This window comes from Leptosomus discolor, chromosome 5, assembly GCF_034619465.1.
Source record: "Leptosomus discolor isolate bLepDis1 chromosome 5, bLepDis1.hap2, whole genome shotgun sequence".
NCBI classification, from domain to species: domain Eukaryota; kingdom Metazoa; phylum Chordata; class Aves; order Leptosomiformes; family Leptosomidae; genus Leptosomus; species Leptosomus discolor.
Genome location: NC_141395.1, coordinates 9,440,974 through 9,457,363, shown reverse-complemented (window position 1 = coordinate 9,457,363; position 16,390 = coordinate 9,440,974). Strand labels below are relative to the sequence as shown.

Below are 16,390 nucleotides of genomic sequence, written 5' to 3'. Positions count from 1 at the left end.
GCATTGAGCTCAAGAATAACAACTACAACCAATTCATTCACAGAGGATGAAGCAAGACACTTTGGTTGGTGTATACTTCAGGAATGGTTATAAGGGAGATTCATCCCTAGGTTAGGCATAAAGATAACATACAAGAAAAAGAATATGTGTGCACTATGTCTCTGTTGCTTTTCTTTTAACACTACATACATAACTATTTTGCAAGACAACTTGCACTAAAGAAAAACTTTCTTATAAGAAGGAAAATGCTTAGTGGAGAGCCAAGTGAAACATAAGGTAGCATTATAACGCTAATATTGCTTTACATCTTTCCAAGACTATATGACACCCAATTGAATTCAGGGCTGTAATTTAATCAAGGGGTAATGTTGATGTCAGAAAGAATTTAGTGCATCTAATGTGTGAGAAAGATAAGAATGTGCTTTAAAGGGCACTGTAGGAAGTAATTTTAAATGAATCTCAAGGCATCCATTTGCAGAATGAAAATAAAAGGGAGAAAAAGTGAAAAATGCAGATAAGAACAGAGAAAGTATGAAAGAAAAAAAAATAACAGAACCACAAAGGTACAAGATGAAAGAAAATAAACTAATAGCTATGCAGAACAAGATCTAGCCACTATTTAAAGGAAGGCTTTCCCTTATTTCACTTCTTACGCATCCTGTTCTGTTTAGCCTAATCCTAGTGCTATCTAATGAATGCATCAGGGGTTTAAGGTACACAAACCAGAAGTCACAAACTAATACATTCAGACTAGTTAAGGAGTTACTCCTAAAAGAAAACCCACCAAAAAAAGAAGCAAAAGCTAATCTTCCAATAAACTGAGAAGATGCTATGTTTTGATATACAGATTAAATTCAGGTTCCTAGGTAACATAATTAGAATCAAGCTATCCAAAGAAATCAAAGGAAAAAAATTAGTTTTGAAGATAAACTGTGTATTAGCTTGATGCAAGAGCATGATGGTATCAAAAGTTAGAAGATAAATCTGCAGTCTTGAGGAAAGAAGAGGGGAAAAAACCCTAAAAGCATCCTTTTGTATCCACAAAGCACTCAGATTTCTACTATGCTCAAACTACCTTTTATGAGTTAACCACCTTTAAGCAGAGACTACATTAATGTTAATCTATGAGTAACATTCCAACATTTTCTAGGCACATCACTGAAAACATTTTTAGATGTGAAATTTCTCTGCTTTCTAGCAGTTTATTAATTAAAAAACAAAAACAAACAAACAAAAAAACCCCAATCACCGGACTCATTCCTCCTGCCTAACATGGCAAGTAAGTTCACAATCTGAGAGTTCACTAAAACAAAAGACAGGTTTTGTTTTTTCCCCATAAACATGTCTAAGGTATTCCACCAGTCAACAGGTGCCTGACTCCATGGCCAAGGAGATAAGATCAGCTGGTGATGGACTTTTAAGAAAGTTTTGGTCCCTGCTGTAGGAGGCGAGACATATGCCGCAAGCCCTTGGGAGACTGTCTGTTGGGACATTCACTAATGAATAAATATATTGAATCCCTCTAAAGAAGTCTGTGAAGACTCCGACCCCAAGGGTTTGTGCTCTTCTCAAGAGAACATATTTTTGCATTTTAAAGAAAGTGTCGGAAAAATACCGTATTGTAAACATCGCGAATTAAAAAAACTCAGGCATCCTGTCATAAAAACGTTGGATGATGCTTGTTCTGCTATTATGTCTGCATATCTGCAACTTTTCAAGCTTCTTGCTTTGTCAGGAGCTATTTCAGTCTTTGTTCAGGAAGACAGACCTAAATGCTGCTCCTTATGACTATGCCTGATCTGTAAGAAACGTAGCTCTGGACAAATAAGCTCTGAAACAGGGAGAAATATAGCTGGTTAATTAGCACAGTCCCTGGATGCAGAAGCAGGGCTAGTTTCCCTCTGCATCACTGCACAGTATCAGCTAGTTAGGAGACTAGTGGTAATTCAACACAGTGCTTCACTGTGCACTCTATATATACCCCCATCCCCTTCTCAAACCACAACAGGGGAAAGGCAGAAGAGAAGCAAAAAGGGAAGATAATTTCTTTATGTCCCTAATATTTGTCAGTTCTACCTAGCCACATCAAGACTTAAAATCCCTACGAAAACCATCAGCTGTACTAGAAAACACTTTGACTAGATAAATTACTGGAATCCCTAAATTAGTCACACTTCACACTGTTGCATAATTCTGAGGCAAAAAGTGTTTTTAAACACCTTTACACTGTCTTCCCTTCTTAATTCACAAATCTATCATCTATTTTTCCTGTATTGCTGAATTTGACATCATTTCACTTTTTCAGACATGAAAGAATGATCCTATACATGAATTTGCATTCCTCACCCAACCGAAACCTTCACTGACTGTTTCATTAGGTCTAACCATATTAAACACTGCATTTCAAAGTTTCTTTGAAATACTTCATGTGCTAAGAGTTTTAATTCTTCTCTTGACAGTGATGCATGATGTGACGATCCCACGGACAAGCAATGACTGCTAGTCTCACTGTCACCATAAGCTGCAAGGCTAAAAGCCAAACGGAGGCAAAAGGACACACTGCATTTAAAGTGGCTTTTGCCCCCTAGCTTTCCAGCTTCCTTCTCTCATCCGCATTCCAAATATTTCTTGCTAAACATAGTTTTGCATGGAAAGAAAAGATGAGAACAGCTTGAGACAGTACGAGCAAAAGCAAAAGTGTTTCTGCACAAATAAATATAAGGTACAACCCACACACACACCACACCCCCCCCACAATTGGGTTTTCTTGCACCTTTCCATCGGGATGATTAAAATGGAAAACAAAATTCCAATGAGCAATATACACTCAAGTTTGATTTCCAATGTCTATTTTGCACTGATGAATTTTTTTTCATTTTGCATTTTACGTGTGTTTTGCTGTTAACAGAAATGCCTGTTATGATTCTGTTTAAGGTGAATTTTAGGCTGGGTTTAGGTTCTGCATTCTCAGCAAGGGCCTGCCAGTATCGGCTCCCTTTTATTTCTTCTGTTTTCTTAAAGCCTGGTTCTGACTTATTGACGTACTGGCTACTCCCTTCATCTTTGCTCTATTCTTTCACCTACTAAGTGTTCTTTCTACTATTTGTGTGGATTTTAACGACTATAACATTTAAATCAGTACCTTATTCATAGCCTTTCAAAAATATGCTATAGAGCAGACAGATGGAAATTACCTATAATATAGTCTAGCCCAGAGCTGTAAGAATGTATCCTTAACATCTGTCAAACACTTTATAGTACTCTTTTTTCATAGCTTCAGTAGGATAGTTCTAAGTGAAGTAATACATCACAGTTAAAACCATTAGAGGAAATTTTCACTTTTGTGGAGTTTATTTATTTGCTGTTGTTGGGTTTTTTCCTTTAGTTTTTACCCCTACTGTTTCATTTTCTTGTACTTCTACTTTTCCCAGAAACTTACATCTTCCATGCTCCTATTATTACCCTTCTCCAACTACTGTTTAGTGCTCACTTTACACACTTCTAGGCTTTAAAAATTTTTGTTCTTAATCCAGGCTAAAATGTTTCAAGACCTCTAGAATGTTACCTCAAAGCCTGGTGGCAATACTACTAGGGATATTACACACCTCTCTGTATCATACACCTACATCTGTGTGAGAATTTTAACTTAATGGTACAGCTGAACATCAATGTATGGGAGTTCATTAGCATTCACAGGCATTCAGCTCAACTTATCAGACAGGCATCGACCAAATGGCAAAGCGTAACAGGAATCAGATGGGGCAGAATTACACTAGCTGCAAAAGGAGAAGGCATCTGGCAGGTGGCAGTTTCCTTGGGTGGCACCAGCAATCAAGGGAACAACGGGATTTTACTTCCGCTATCACTGCTGTGACTGAAAGGAGAAGATGGTCCGTGGGGAGGTTAGATGAGAGAGCAGCTCAGAGTGGAGCCTAGAAGAGCAAGCCTCGTAGCAGTAAAAACAGGGGACCTCTGAGAAGAGAGTCAGGCTGTAATTAGGAAAATGCATGGTCATTAGAACATTGAGAAACTTGGGTTTCCCAGATTACATTTCATAATGCGCTATTTCTTGTGTTACCTGAGCGTTTAATCTAGATCCAAGAACGCTGCTATGCTATGTGTTGAAACTGTTAACACTCAGGTTTCCTATCCAGTGTAAAAGATTAACGTTCCTTAAAACATGATCCAAGCTCAACTCTGCCCTATGGATGGGGACCATCCTGGATGGGTGTTTCTCAAAAACACAAACCAAATTCCCCAAACTCACCTGAAACTCCTCACGCAGTCCCAAGATACTTTCATACACAGAATGAGGTGATCATAGGACATAAAAGAAAGAAAAAAAAACAAAACCAAAGAAACAGACATGAACAGACCTGTGCAGCTCACAGGTGCTTTACACCATTGCCTCCTAGTAAAAAATAACCTCTAACCAGTAAATGACAGAATTTTCTCTCTCCCGTTCCCTGTCCCGTTAACCCTTAACTATTTTCTGTATCATGGAAAGATCTCATCAGGACTATTATTTAGAGAGATTCCACACAGAGCTACCCTAACCTGACAGTTTGGAGTACTATCTCCTGCATTTTGGATGTCGAAACCTCCTTCGCTTGGGCAAAAAAAACAACGGCCACCAACAAACCACAGTGACCGCAAACCCTTCCATCTGTCAGGCTTTCCCATCTCTATGCAGAGTGGTGCACCACCACAATAATCTCCAATTCATAAAAACCCCTATACTGAAAAGGTTTCGCCGAGGGGGTTATTTAACATTTAGAGAGGCATGGGAAAGCAGAGATAATGTTACAATGTTCATAACCATGTATTTACAACATGCGTGGGTCATTAAAATGTCCAGTGTTGCAATAATTACTAATATTTATGTGGTTATATAATGCTGTTTAATGTATTTACCATTATTCACCCTTTCATTATTCTCTTACGCAAGGCTCTTACAATATAAGCATGTAGACCACTCTTGCAATTAAATCTACATTAATCAACAAAGGAACTATTATTGCATTAAGATGCCGCATTGAGTTTCCTGTCAAAAGAGGAAGGGGGTGTGGCAGTGGGGAACACAAAATAAAAAAAATATCAAAAAGAAGAGAACTATCAACAAGAAGGGCTGTTTGTGAACAACGCTCTGTAAAACACCACAAAACAGTCCCTGCCAAAAGCTCTGCTCGGACTAAAACTCTCATTCTCTGCTTTTGGCCGCAAGGCTTCCACAGGTTTTCACAGCTGGGCTGCCATTGCCTAATCATGATTCATGAGCCAAGGCTACTCCTGCTCTGCTCATGCTTCCGACACCATCCCCTAATTAGCAGGCAGCAAGAAATAATCCTTCTCTCTCCATCCTTGTGTAAAAGATGGTCCACAGTAATACAACTATACAATATACCCTAGGGTACACTCCCAGTAAGCCCCTGGAAACAGGTTTGCAACTCAGTGACACTTGTTTGCTGTGCACCAGGATACAGCTTCCCCTTGAGCTGGAACAGAGTTGTGGAAAGGCACTGAAATCAAGGTGGAGAGCAAGTCAGGAATTGCTAGGTTTTAGAAGAGTCCAAAGCATACTGCTGGGAGGAAGCTGTTGTAAATAGAAGACCCTCTTCTACAGTTTCCAAACTGAAAGCAATTATACCGGTAAAGTCAGGCACTGCAAACAAATCAATAACGTCTTATTTGATGATTCAAGATACATCCAATCAGCTACACTCGAAAGGCTTAAGGAGTCACGCTACATTAATTTCTGACACAGGACCCTGGGCTGAGTGTTTCTCAGGGCGCATGCATGGTATCCAAATAATTTTGCATACATCCACCAGAAAAGCAGTGGAACTGAGGGCTAGCAAATAACAGTCTTGCCACTTCCATAATTATTGCAGCTTTTTATAAGAGGGAGAAATTAAAGCAAAATTTCTAAAGATTTCTTTCAGAAGATTCAACTCATTTGGAAAGTACCATAGTAGAACACACAGTCCCTACACACATCGTCTCCCATCTCTGTGTTTGCTTTTTTTTTCATTTTGGTTTGGGTTTAAGGATTGTAAAACCGACTACAGGCTGAGCTAGAAGCATAAGGGACCAGAGAGACAACATCCCCTGAGCAAAAGAATCCATATGGTCCTCCATGCTCTCCTCTACAGCTTCAACAGTTCTTGTGGCTGGGCTATGTGCGAACTGGTAACCTGCTCTTAGTGCCTTTATATAATAGTTGATGGCAAAAGGAATAAATTAAATGCTTGTTAAACACTGAAATAGCTTAGATAAATGCAGCATAACGCTCCTTATTTTGGAACTGTAAAGTGAAATAAAGTATTGCTAAATGCTGAAAAACTGGTAGGCATGTCACTTACCATCATGGTGACAGGCACCTCAGACAGATGATAGGGAACATATTGTAATCACATATCGAGGCAGCATCGCAAACATCAGGATGCCACACAGTGATTAATGTCTAGGGCTTTTTTTGGCTCCATTTAATAGAAGACTTGCCTGGCCTCCAGCTGTTAACATTTATATGCCACTGGCTCAGAATATTAACTGTTTATTATACAGTTTAAACAGGATGCACTACACGAATACTCTCAGAGGACAAATGTGTATCAGAAAACATCTCTAAATTATTATATCCAGAGATGCTAACAGATATTCTTTGTGCTTTACAAGCTACTCTTTTCACTTATGTCACTGTATTTGTCATCTATAATATTGTTTTGCTGATAGTTTAATTATATAAAGGCCAGACTGTTTCACTAATAAATTGATTATAGAAAAGGATTCCATTTGAAAAGGACAAATGAAGCGCAGTAATTTCTTCTACTTCTGAATCAAACCTACTGAAACTGGAAAAAAAAAACAAACAAACAAGCACTTTAATTCAGGCACTTTGGATAGATACCTCCCTAAGGAAAAGAAATGGGCATCTTAGTGTGACAAAACACTAGCCTTTCTTCTTTCCAGGTGCATGACTATTTTTAAAGGTGCTTTTAAAGGGTTTCAGTTTTTTTTTAAATCTTGTATACAAGTAACATACATGTTTTTGAGAAAACTGCAGTCTGCTTTTTTGTTGACATACAGGCGTAGGAAGCATAGCAGCTCTTCAGTAGGGCTATCTGACTTCTAGACAATAAGCAACACAAAGAAGGATGAAAGAAACATACTTTGCACAAAAATGGCAGTCTCCAAAACACAAAAGAAGAGCCAGTGATCTGTACACAGTAGAAGACTGCTTCAGGGGATTAGTAACGAGGAAAAAAGAAAATCACTTCTGAGCTGCTGGTTCAACTACAGCCCAAGCAGTAGCAACAAAGAGTCATTACTAGACCCTTGCCTCTGCACAAGGAGTTTATCATGGCAGTTCAATGTTCAAGGGACATTAACCAAACATTACTAAGAAATACCTGCCACTTCTGTGGGCTGCTTGAGCAGAGAGGCAAACAGGAGAGGGAACGCAGACTGAAAACAAAGTAGTAACTCCCGTCAAAAGGTGACTCTTCCACAATTAAAACCCTTTGATAGGGAAGAATGAGGGAACTTGCACTACCACTGCCTACGCTGGATCTGTGCCATATTTTTTTAATATGAGACATCTCTGCAGAGTCATTAAACCAGCACCATTCTAATTATGCACCAGTGATTAAGCAGATGTGACATTGAGTAAGGAAAATGTTTGATTAACGATCCAGGTGTCTAACTTTGGAAGAGTACATTTAGCAGTGTGAATTTGGGGACAGTGGAGCTCAGACGAACAGGACAATTTTTGATGTCAGCCATACAGTCAGCCTCTGTAATGTTAGGATCACTGGCCACCTTGTCAACAGACAACCCGGCACAGCAACGTTTTCCATTGCTCTCTGCTAAACACACACCAACAAACTCACTGAGTCTTCTGCTCTGTTTTCAGCTTTTTATTCTACTTCCATGTGAATAATCATTGCTGGAATTCACTTTATTTACCTCTAACACTATTAGCTATTGGCTGTGTACAGAGAGGAGCTTTGCAGGAAAACACACACTTAAAGTTTTTATTTGTCTGTTCCATACTTAATTGTTAAATAGTTGCTTGTATATTATCCATTTTGGATCAGTTTCTCACATTTCTAATGAAAAGTAGATATCTAGTGTCTAGAGCGCTCTCAGTCTGTATGACTTAAGGATTAGTCAGTTCCATAAAAGCTCAGAGAAGAGCGACTTCGTGAAAACAGGTGATGTTTGTAGAGTGAAGCAGCCTGTCCGTACTGATCCATCATTACTTGGCAAGACTGATTTCGCCTAATGGCCTGAAGAGCTTCTTGTGCTGGCATTACACTTGACATCACATGAGCCAAATACTTGCAGCCAAAAGTATATGAACTCATCTGTGAGGAAACTCAAGTCTTGTCATTAAAGTCAAGTTTTATAGCCAGCGATGTCCAAGTAGCTGCTCGCATTCAAGTTATACACTAAAGGCAATACATAGGCCTGACACAGTTAAACTTAGCCAGGGAAGTGCTCACACACACGTACATGGATAAGAGGGAAAATGCTTCTGCAATACTTTGTCGTTCGTACTTGACAGAAATCCACCTTTTCACCCACTTTTAATTGTGTCCACCAGCCTTTTTTGGGCTAAGAGGTACCCTGAGGCACACTGTAGCATACGGAAGGCTGCAGCTTACAGAAAGGGAGACCCACATGCACGACATTAAAATACAATTCTCTCCACCCTTCTTCATCTTTACATTGACCTAGGACATCAGCATCAAATTCCTTCTCCTGAAATTCTACTCTCTTTTTTCTAGTTTGAGAAGTTAGAAGAAAAGGTCACCAGGGGCTTTATGCTTTGAAAGGAGGAATCTGTATCAGCAAAGGCCAGGAACAGACCATGAATAAAATCAGCCTTTGCCAAAGAGTGCTGATGAAAATGAGTCATCCTTTTGGGTCTGCAGGTGCAAAAGATTTTACTAAATTAAAAATACAGGGATTAACAATAACAGCCAGTGGCCTGTATGGAGTATTTATGAGGAAAGATTGACAAGCCACACATTTATGCTGCAAAACCCTGATAAACGAGAATTACAGGGTGGGACCTAAGTGGTACCACCGTGAATAACAGCACCAAGTGAAGCAAAAGAAAACGTAGACCAAGGCATTAAAGTGTTTCTTAGCAATTACTGCTAGTCAGAAACATATGCAAACCACTCATGTATGCACTGTTTACTGGCCAAGAGGAGTAATCCCAAATCATCTAGTTTGCCATTAAAGCACAGAGGAACAAGGAAGCCAGAGATTAACAGGACTAGGAAATATCTTTTTCTTTGCATATTTAATTGCTTTAAGGAAAATCTTTTCCCCTGAACACTTTTCTCCTTTTCTAACAGTGAAATGCTCTCAACATTTTGAAATGCTCTCAACATTTTGAATGGCATTACCCCATTTTATGAAATCTCTTATTATAACAGACATCAGGTAGATTCACCAGCACGTATGCCAGGCACGATCCTTCAAATGGCCTGAACAAAGCAAGGACTACAGCCAACAACATATCCTCCAACATCTTGGATGTTTACACATAGGCTGAACAAAACAACAAATAACTTCAGACAGAAATCGTGTACTGACAGAGGAATGGATTATACTTTGCATTTATATATAATCTAGTCTAGGTTATAAACATATTTTCTGTAACCTTTAAATATTATACTGTCTCATTCCTGTTGCAGCAAAAAATGTTAGCAGGTTCCTACTAAGAAATAAGTAAATAATATATATTACTTACAAAAGTTGTATTTTCCAATAATAATGTAGTTGTATTTGTTTCTACGTTCAGTTCAACAACATGTCCATTCCTATTTTTATAGACCACTGCTGTATCTGCAACAACAAAGGCATTAACAGTTAGCAACCACATTAAGTATTTAATACATCTCTAGAGAAAACCAAAATATTGAAGTCATTAGAGTATCTTTATATTACAATATACAAACAAGATTGAGAGAAGAACCGCGCTCATATTATCCGGTTTTGTTGATCTGCCTCATGAGCTTCAAAAATAGCATGTTCACCTCAAAAACTTTATTTCATTTAAATGGAAAAATTTTCTGTGGCAAAAACATATCCAAAGGGATTGCTGCGAATGAAGTGACATTCTGAACGTAAAACCGCTCTCACCTAAATACCACTGTCACTCTGGCACTTTAAGATCCAGCCACGTTCACTATGAAAAGGGCTGTATACCAACATAAAGTTTTGCAAAGAAAAAAGCTTTTGCTGGACACCATATTCACGTACCTCCTTACAAGGGATTCTAACAAAACTTCTGTACTATTCTATATCTTTGGTAACTGGATTGACAAAGATATGTACTAACCATAAGACAGTCCGTGCCCTGTGCGATTAGTGCTGGGCCACAGAATACCAGATCATCACATAAGATGAATGTGAGCAACGAAGAGTTGAAGCAAAACAGGTCCATTTGTAGAACAATTAAAACACCATGGGATGAACTGTTTTAATTTTCTCCTTCTACCACTTACTTGATTTACAACTTTCCTTATGAAAAATAATCAAATACACCTGAAGTAAACAAATAAAAATTCACAAAATTAGTTGTGGCTCTTATGAAAAACACTTTCTATCCGTTTGTATCACTACCTGCAAAATTACCAAGAAATACACAATAACTACATAAGCCTTGATTTAAAATAAAAAAACTTATTCTGAATTTCACACTATTTCTACTAAGGGATTGAATAGATTGAGGGCTGGTTCCTTCATGTTATTTAAAACCCATGTAAGTCATTTATATTTAATCAAATGAAATGATTTTGTTATAAAAATATAGAAAGCATAAGGACAGTCCTAAACCAGCCTAACAGAAACACAAAAGAACTTTACTAATCCTCAGTAATGTCTGAGAAAATCATTACAGATCCCTGAATTTTATCAAGTGGGATGTTAATATGACTGGAGAAAAAGGCTATGTATCAAAAAAAAAAAAATGCTTTGCTTATTCAGAAAAATGTAGCTGTGTTTTAATTGACTCCACAGAAAGTCCAGAGATACAGCACTAGTGAATATCCTTTGGTATGTTCTGGAAAATTAATGAAGCCTCATCTGAAGAGCTTACTAAGCTATTTTAGGATCATGGCTGGGAAGGGGGGTGGGATTGATGGAGTTTAGGACAGTATTATCAGAGCTGTTGTTTAAGAAGGAAAATTAGATTGTGAAGTGCGGAATTAATAGTAACTTTTTATAAAGACAAAGATTTCAAATACTCATTTTGAATAAAAAGAAGTAATACTTTGTAGAAAGTTTTTTTGGTTTCAGGTTACTGGCTACTATAGAACGTTAAGGTTTTTACAACTTCTAGGGTTTTTTGCACGTATTCTTTTGTGTCCCCTGGCACTGAAAAACCCCAGTGATGTTGGACTATTGTGCTATGCAATATGACACAAAAAATAAAGTTGTCTGGCCAAAGAACAGTCCCCAATTATGAGTAAACCATAATGTAAGAAATGGCACATATAACCCAGAGACATTGAACAGCTGTCAACAACTAGCCATATTCATAACCAAACCCAAACAAAAGTATGAGAACATAATTAAGTAACCTCTCAGTTACCTACTTTTCTACATGCCATGTACATGTGGCCAACAGGATTTACAGCATCACGCCTCATTAACTAATCCTCCAAGAATATTTCACCCAAGTAAAGAACTTTCCCTTAAAACTGCCAACAGGACCATGAGTAAACACAGTCCTAGGGCTCTTCTTGCAAGTCATACAGACGGTGAGAAACGGCATTTGGAATAGCAAATCCTGTGAATTACATAAATTAAAGCCTTTGTTCTCATGTTGTAAGAAAATTTATTCAAATAATTAGAACAGAAAACGAAAGTCAGACCTCTTCAAACAGCAGACTTTACACTAATTATATCTCTAACTGAACTTGGGCTTTCATCTCAATATTGGAAACCAGTAGTTAACTCCTGAAGTGCACAAACTAAACGAACAGCCGCAAAGTGCATGGAGATTCTCAGATAAGACTATATCAAAATACCACGCAAGCGCTGAGCATAAATACTGTCCTCAAAAGTAAGGATATTAATTTATATGGAAGTCTCATTCCAATCAACAACTTGTCAGGCTGGATAATGTGATAGTTGATGATCATGCAAGATTGTGATGATATTTTTCGTTGATAGGTCAAATGTAAATATGAGCCACAAACATACAGTTGTTTTGAAATTTTTGTTACGTAGAGTTAAAAAGTCTACAAAAGAAAATAATACCTAGTCCTTAACATTGTCGATTTATGCAACCGATTGATTTGTTTATTATCTTGCTGTCTTCACCACAAAGAACTTCAGAGATCCCTGACACTTCATAAAGCCATTCAGAGAAGCAGAGTTCCTACTTCAAATAAATTCTCATTTAATTTAAAACAAAGAGTAGTATCATGTAAAAACCTCTTGGGCACAAATTGCAGCACTGAAGAGCCACATTCTCTACCTATGGAAATCACTAAAATAGAAAGCATTTTGTCTTGAGCAAATGAGAATATGAGGACACCTCTATAAAGAACATGTGTTATCAACCTACCAACCCTGGGTGATGTACACAAAACAGTCTTTGTGTACATAATACTACATAAACATAAAAATGCAAGGTTAGAATGACTAAAATTATTCAGGTTAACTAACAAAGAGAAAATTCAAAGACGTCTATGTCTACATATGTAAAGTTAGGAAAAAGTAAATGACAGGTATGGAGGTTGGGATGTGTGGAAGGGCCCAGCAAAGGAGATGACAGAGTCAGCAGCCCTGGGATGTTTTTTCTTAAAGATATGCTTTAGATCTTTATGTCAAGAACCAGTTTAGTCTGAATGCCAGTAAAAATATAAAGGGCTGAGTTTGAATAAACGGCTATTGAGATCTCTTCTGGCCTGGAATCTGTGGATTTAACTCCCTCTATTGATCTCATCCCCTTCTGCAATGAATCTTTGGGAACAGAGGATTGTTTGCACAATATAATCCATGTTTGTAGCTCTGTGCCAAGACAATTCTAATAAAAATCTCAACCCTTGGGTTTTTTTAGTTGACTGCCTGTCAAATCAAGGGATATTTATTTTTTCTTCTGATGCATAATTCGTCTCCTGTTTGTACCTTCTACTCCAGTTTCCTACAAACCATCAAATATTGATCTCAGCTGCAGGTTGGATACTGGGGTTGGTTAGTGATGCAGCCTTCTTTAGAGAATCCATGTGGGTGTATGCCTGGTACGATGTTCAAAGGCACAGCATGCAAATTCCACAAATCTCAGTAGAGAAATTTTTCCCAGGCAGACAAACTGGACTATCGCACTCTCTCCCTTCCCTTATCGTGCAGCAGGTGGTTTAGTTTACCTGCTGAGATGGCTCTGGTACAGCTTACCAAATTGATTCGCTCAATTGCAGGGGTTACGACAGAGTGCCATGAATATCCTTCTTGTTTCCTGTGCTGCATATCTAAAGTTTTTCATCAGAACTGCAGCGTCTAGTTTAATTAAACCCATTGGGTTTGTTAGAAGACAAATTTAATGTCTGTCTGACTAAGATAACAAACTCTGTGACTCAGCAGTCACTGTGATGGTAGACAGAAAAACGTATGGTAGGCTCAGCTGTTATTATAGACAACTATCTTTAGCAAGAATTTATTCCACCTTGATTTTGAGATTACTTCTAAAACTGACTGTGAAGGAGGCTGCCTAGTGGACACACAGCTCTGTAGACCAAACCTGCTGCTGAACATGTTCTCTACAACTTATTTGGCTTTTACAAGAATACAATGTTACATAAAATATTAGATGAAAACAAACTCTAAAAGCAAAATGGTTCTGTGATTATCGCAGCATAATAATTTCACCTGAGTCAGCAAAGTAAATATTACATCCTCTTACAGAATTACATTAGCTGCAGAACCAACAATAATCCACTTTACCATTGTGAGGCTAAATGTCTAAAATCTTATGGTATTGCATGTGTTTAAAAGTAAATCTTTTAATCACGTGCTCTATCTCTAGGCAAAGAATGTAGAACACATTCTGCTGAAATGATTAATCCATACAATTTAAATCTTAGTTTGTATGCATATATAACTACCATAAATACAGCCTTCAGCTATGCAACTATGATGTAAATATGGCATCATCATCATCTCAAGTGTTTTTAAAATGAAAGCAGCATTTCCTATAAATAGTTTTACTATGGCTATTATTTCTGTTTCAGGTTCAACACCGGTAAAAGTTCTGCTCAAGATCAAGGTACGTGTTGTGGCAGCAGATGCAGCTCTATAATGTGCCTGGCCTAATATATATTGTTCCAGGGTAATTCCAAGTACAAGCAAAATATCACAAAATGCAAAGAAACCAATGCAAAACTTTTCATGTTTGACAAGCACCTTGATCCCCATCAATCCTGCAATAACTTATTTACCCTCATTTATTGAGCTGACAACATTCTGCCATAACCTAAATCCTATAGAATTGATTTGCAGCACTCACTGTTCCAACTAGCTTCACATGGCATCATATACATCCACGTTATCTAAAAAAAAAAATTCTAATGAAAAATTATGTATTATTTGGGGGAAAAAATGGAGTAACTCACATCCTTAACTACATTATCATCACTGAAAATCAAGCCTTAAATTGTGCCAGTGTAAGAATCTGGCCCACAGTCTATAAGGCCTTTAACGATTTAGCTTTCTGAAAGCAGGACACTGAATGGAGGCTGTTTATTTGACGAGTATAAACTCTGATTTCCCATGTCATTGAAATTAAGCAACTTGTTCTGTAATTTAAATTACACAGACTGGGTTGAAAGGTCAAGTTACCATATACTTTAAAGGAAACCTACATTGTGACTGAACCTCTATATTCCAAACAGTTAAAAACTTACCATTATTTAGAGCCAGCCTCTATTATCTTTACTCAAAATTACTGTACCTGTAAGCAATGCTATGAGAAGCGGTATCTAGACTGCAGTTGGTTTGCCAAATAAACAACAGTTGTGCAATGATAGTCCACTGAGCTGTTTCTTTATTCTTTTTCAGTAGTGCTCCCCAAATGAACACTAACTGTTTTCACTAACTTGAAAGACAAGCCTGTTGTGTTAGAAACTTTATTACATATTGTCAGTTTCCTGCTCCAAAGAATTAGAAAAGTCAAGACCATACAAAAGGTAATAGATAAAGAAGATACACAAAAAGCTGAAGTGATTTGCCACAGGTCACACAGCCCATCAATAGCACACTGAAGGAACTTAAGACTTGATTTTTACTTCAGTGCCCTATTCACTTTCAGCTTAATATCGATCCAACTTTTTAGTAGTTGGAAGTTTTCTTCTTTTATTGGTGGCATCTGCATATTCAGACCTGTACATAACAAAACGCTCCAGGCGACTTATCACATAGTTGTTGGTTTTTTCTCCCAGAGTCACTCCAAGAGACTCCCTGTGTGCCTTAAACTGTTGACACACTTATTAACTGCATATTTCAGCTGTAAGAGTCAAGAGAAAGCTAATCATGTCCTATGAGTGAAAGGACAAGGGTGATGTGAAAAGTTCTGTCATTTCTGTAGGTCTCTCAATCTGGATATATTGCAGGAGATCACAGACCAATACAGATGTGAGACATGACCAGCCATGCACTACGAGTCATCAGCGTTGTACTTCGAAAGATCCAACAGCTTCAGGAACAAGTAGGGTTTCCCTGATAAAGCATAAAAGCAGGACCCTGCCCTGCTTGGAATCTGAGCATTTCTGAAAGCTTAAAGAGACAGTTTAGGCTCATTAAAGCCACAGGAGTTAGGAGATTCCTGAATCTGAGCCTCCAATACTCTTTACGTGCTTCTTCTTAGCCTTGCAAGAGTTGTGTTGCTACCAGTGGGGTTGTTTTATTGAATATTATTCTATTCTATTCAGAGCTTTTAACCTGTGAATTTTAACCTGTGAATACGCATTGTGTTTTTCCCCTAGTCTTTAACAGTCATCATAGCAATCCAAGCTTATTATAAAACAAAAAGCTGCCCAGCTTGTAAATCTATATTGCCACCACGCTCACCAAGATTAACTTGAATAACCTCTGCAAATGCTAATAATGACAAGGAGTAACAGAATCAATAGTACTCCTTTGGTGGAAAACAAACAAACCAACCAACCAATCTACGAAACTAATTCCTACTAAATTCACAGTACTGTAAATGTAAATTTTGTGTGCCTAACAAAAGTACTTTGGTAGAATGTTTACTAGATTTGGATTATTTACTGCCAATAAGGTTTATTTCTCAGGTAACTCCTGAGATAAACTTGTGGATCCATCAATTTCAATGGAGGCATGCAAAGTCCAAATTGCTAGGACTTGG

The 16,390-nt window shown here is 37.8% G+C and overlaps 1 protein-coding gene across 4 annotated transcripts in view; it reads right to left on the bottom strand.

Moving 5' to 3' along the window:
* Nucleotides 1–16,390, bottom strand: part of DPP10 (dipeptidyl peptidase like 10) — a 234,066-nt gene that overhangs the window by 141,890 nt on the left and 75,786 nt on the right. For all 4 annotated transcript variants that reach the window (XM_086466120.1, XM_086466121.1, XM_086466122.1 and 1 more), the window contains one exon: nt 9,767–9,861. In XM_086466120.1, the coding sequence (XP_086322246.1) occupies nt 9,767–9,861 (95 nt within the window). The remainder of the gene's footprint in view (nt 1–9,766; nt 9,862–16,390) is intronic.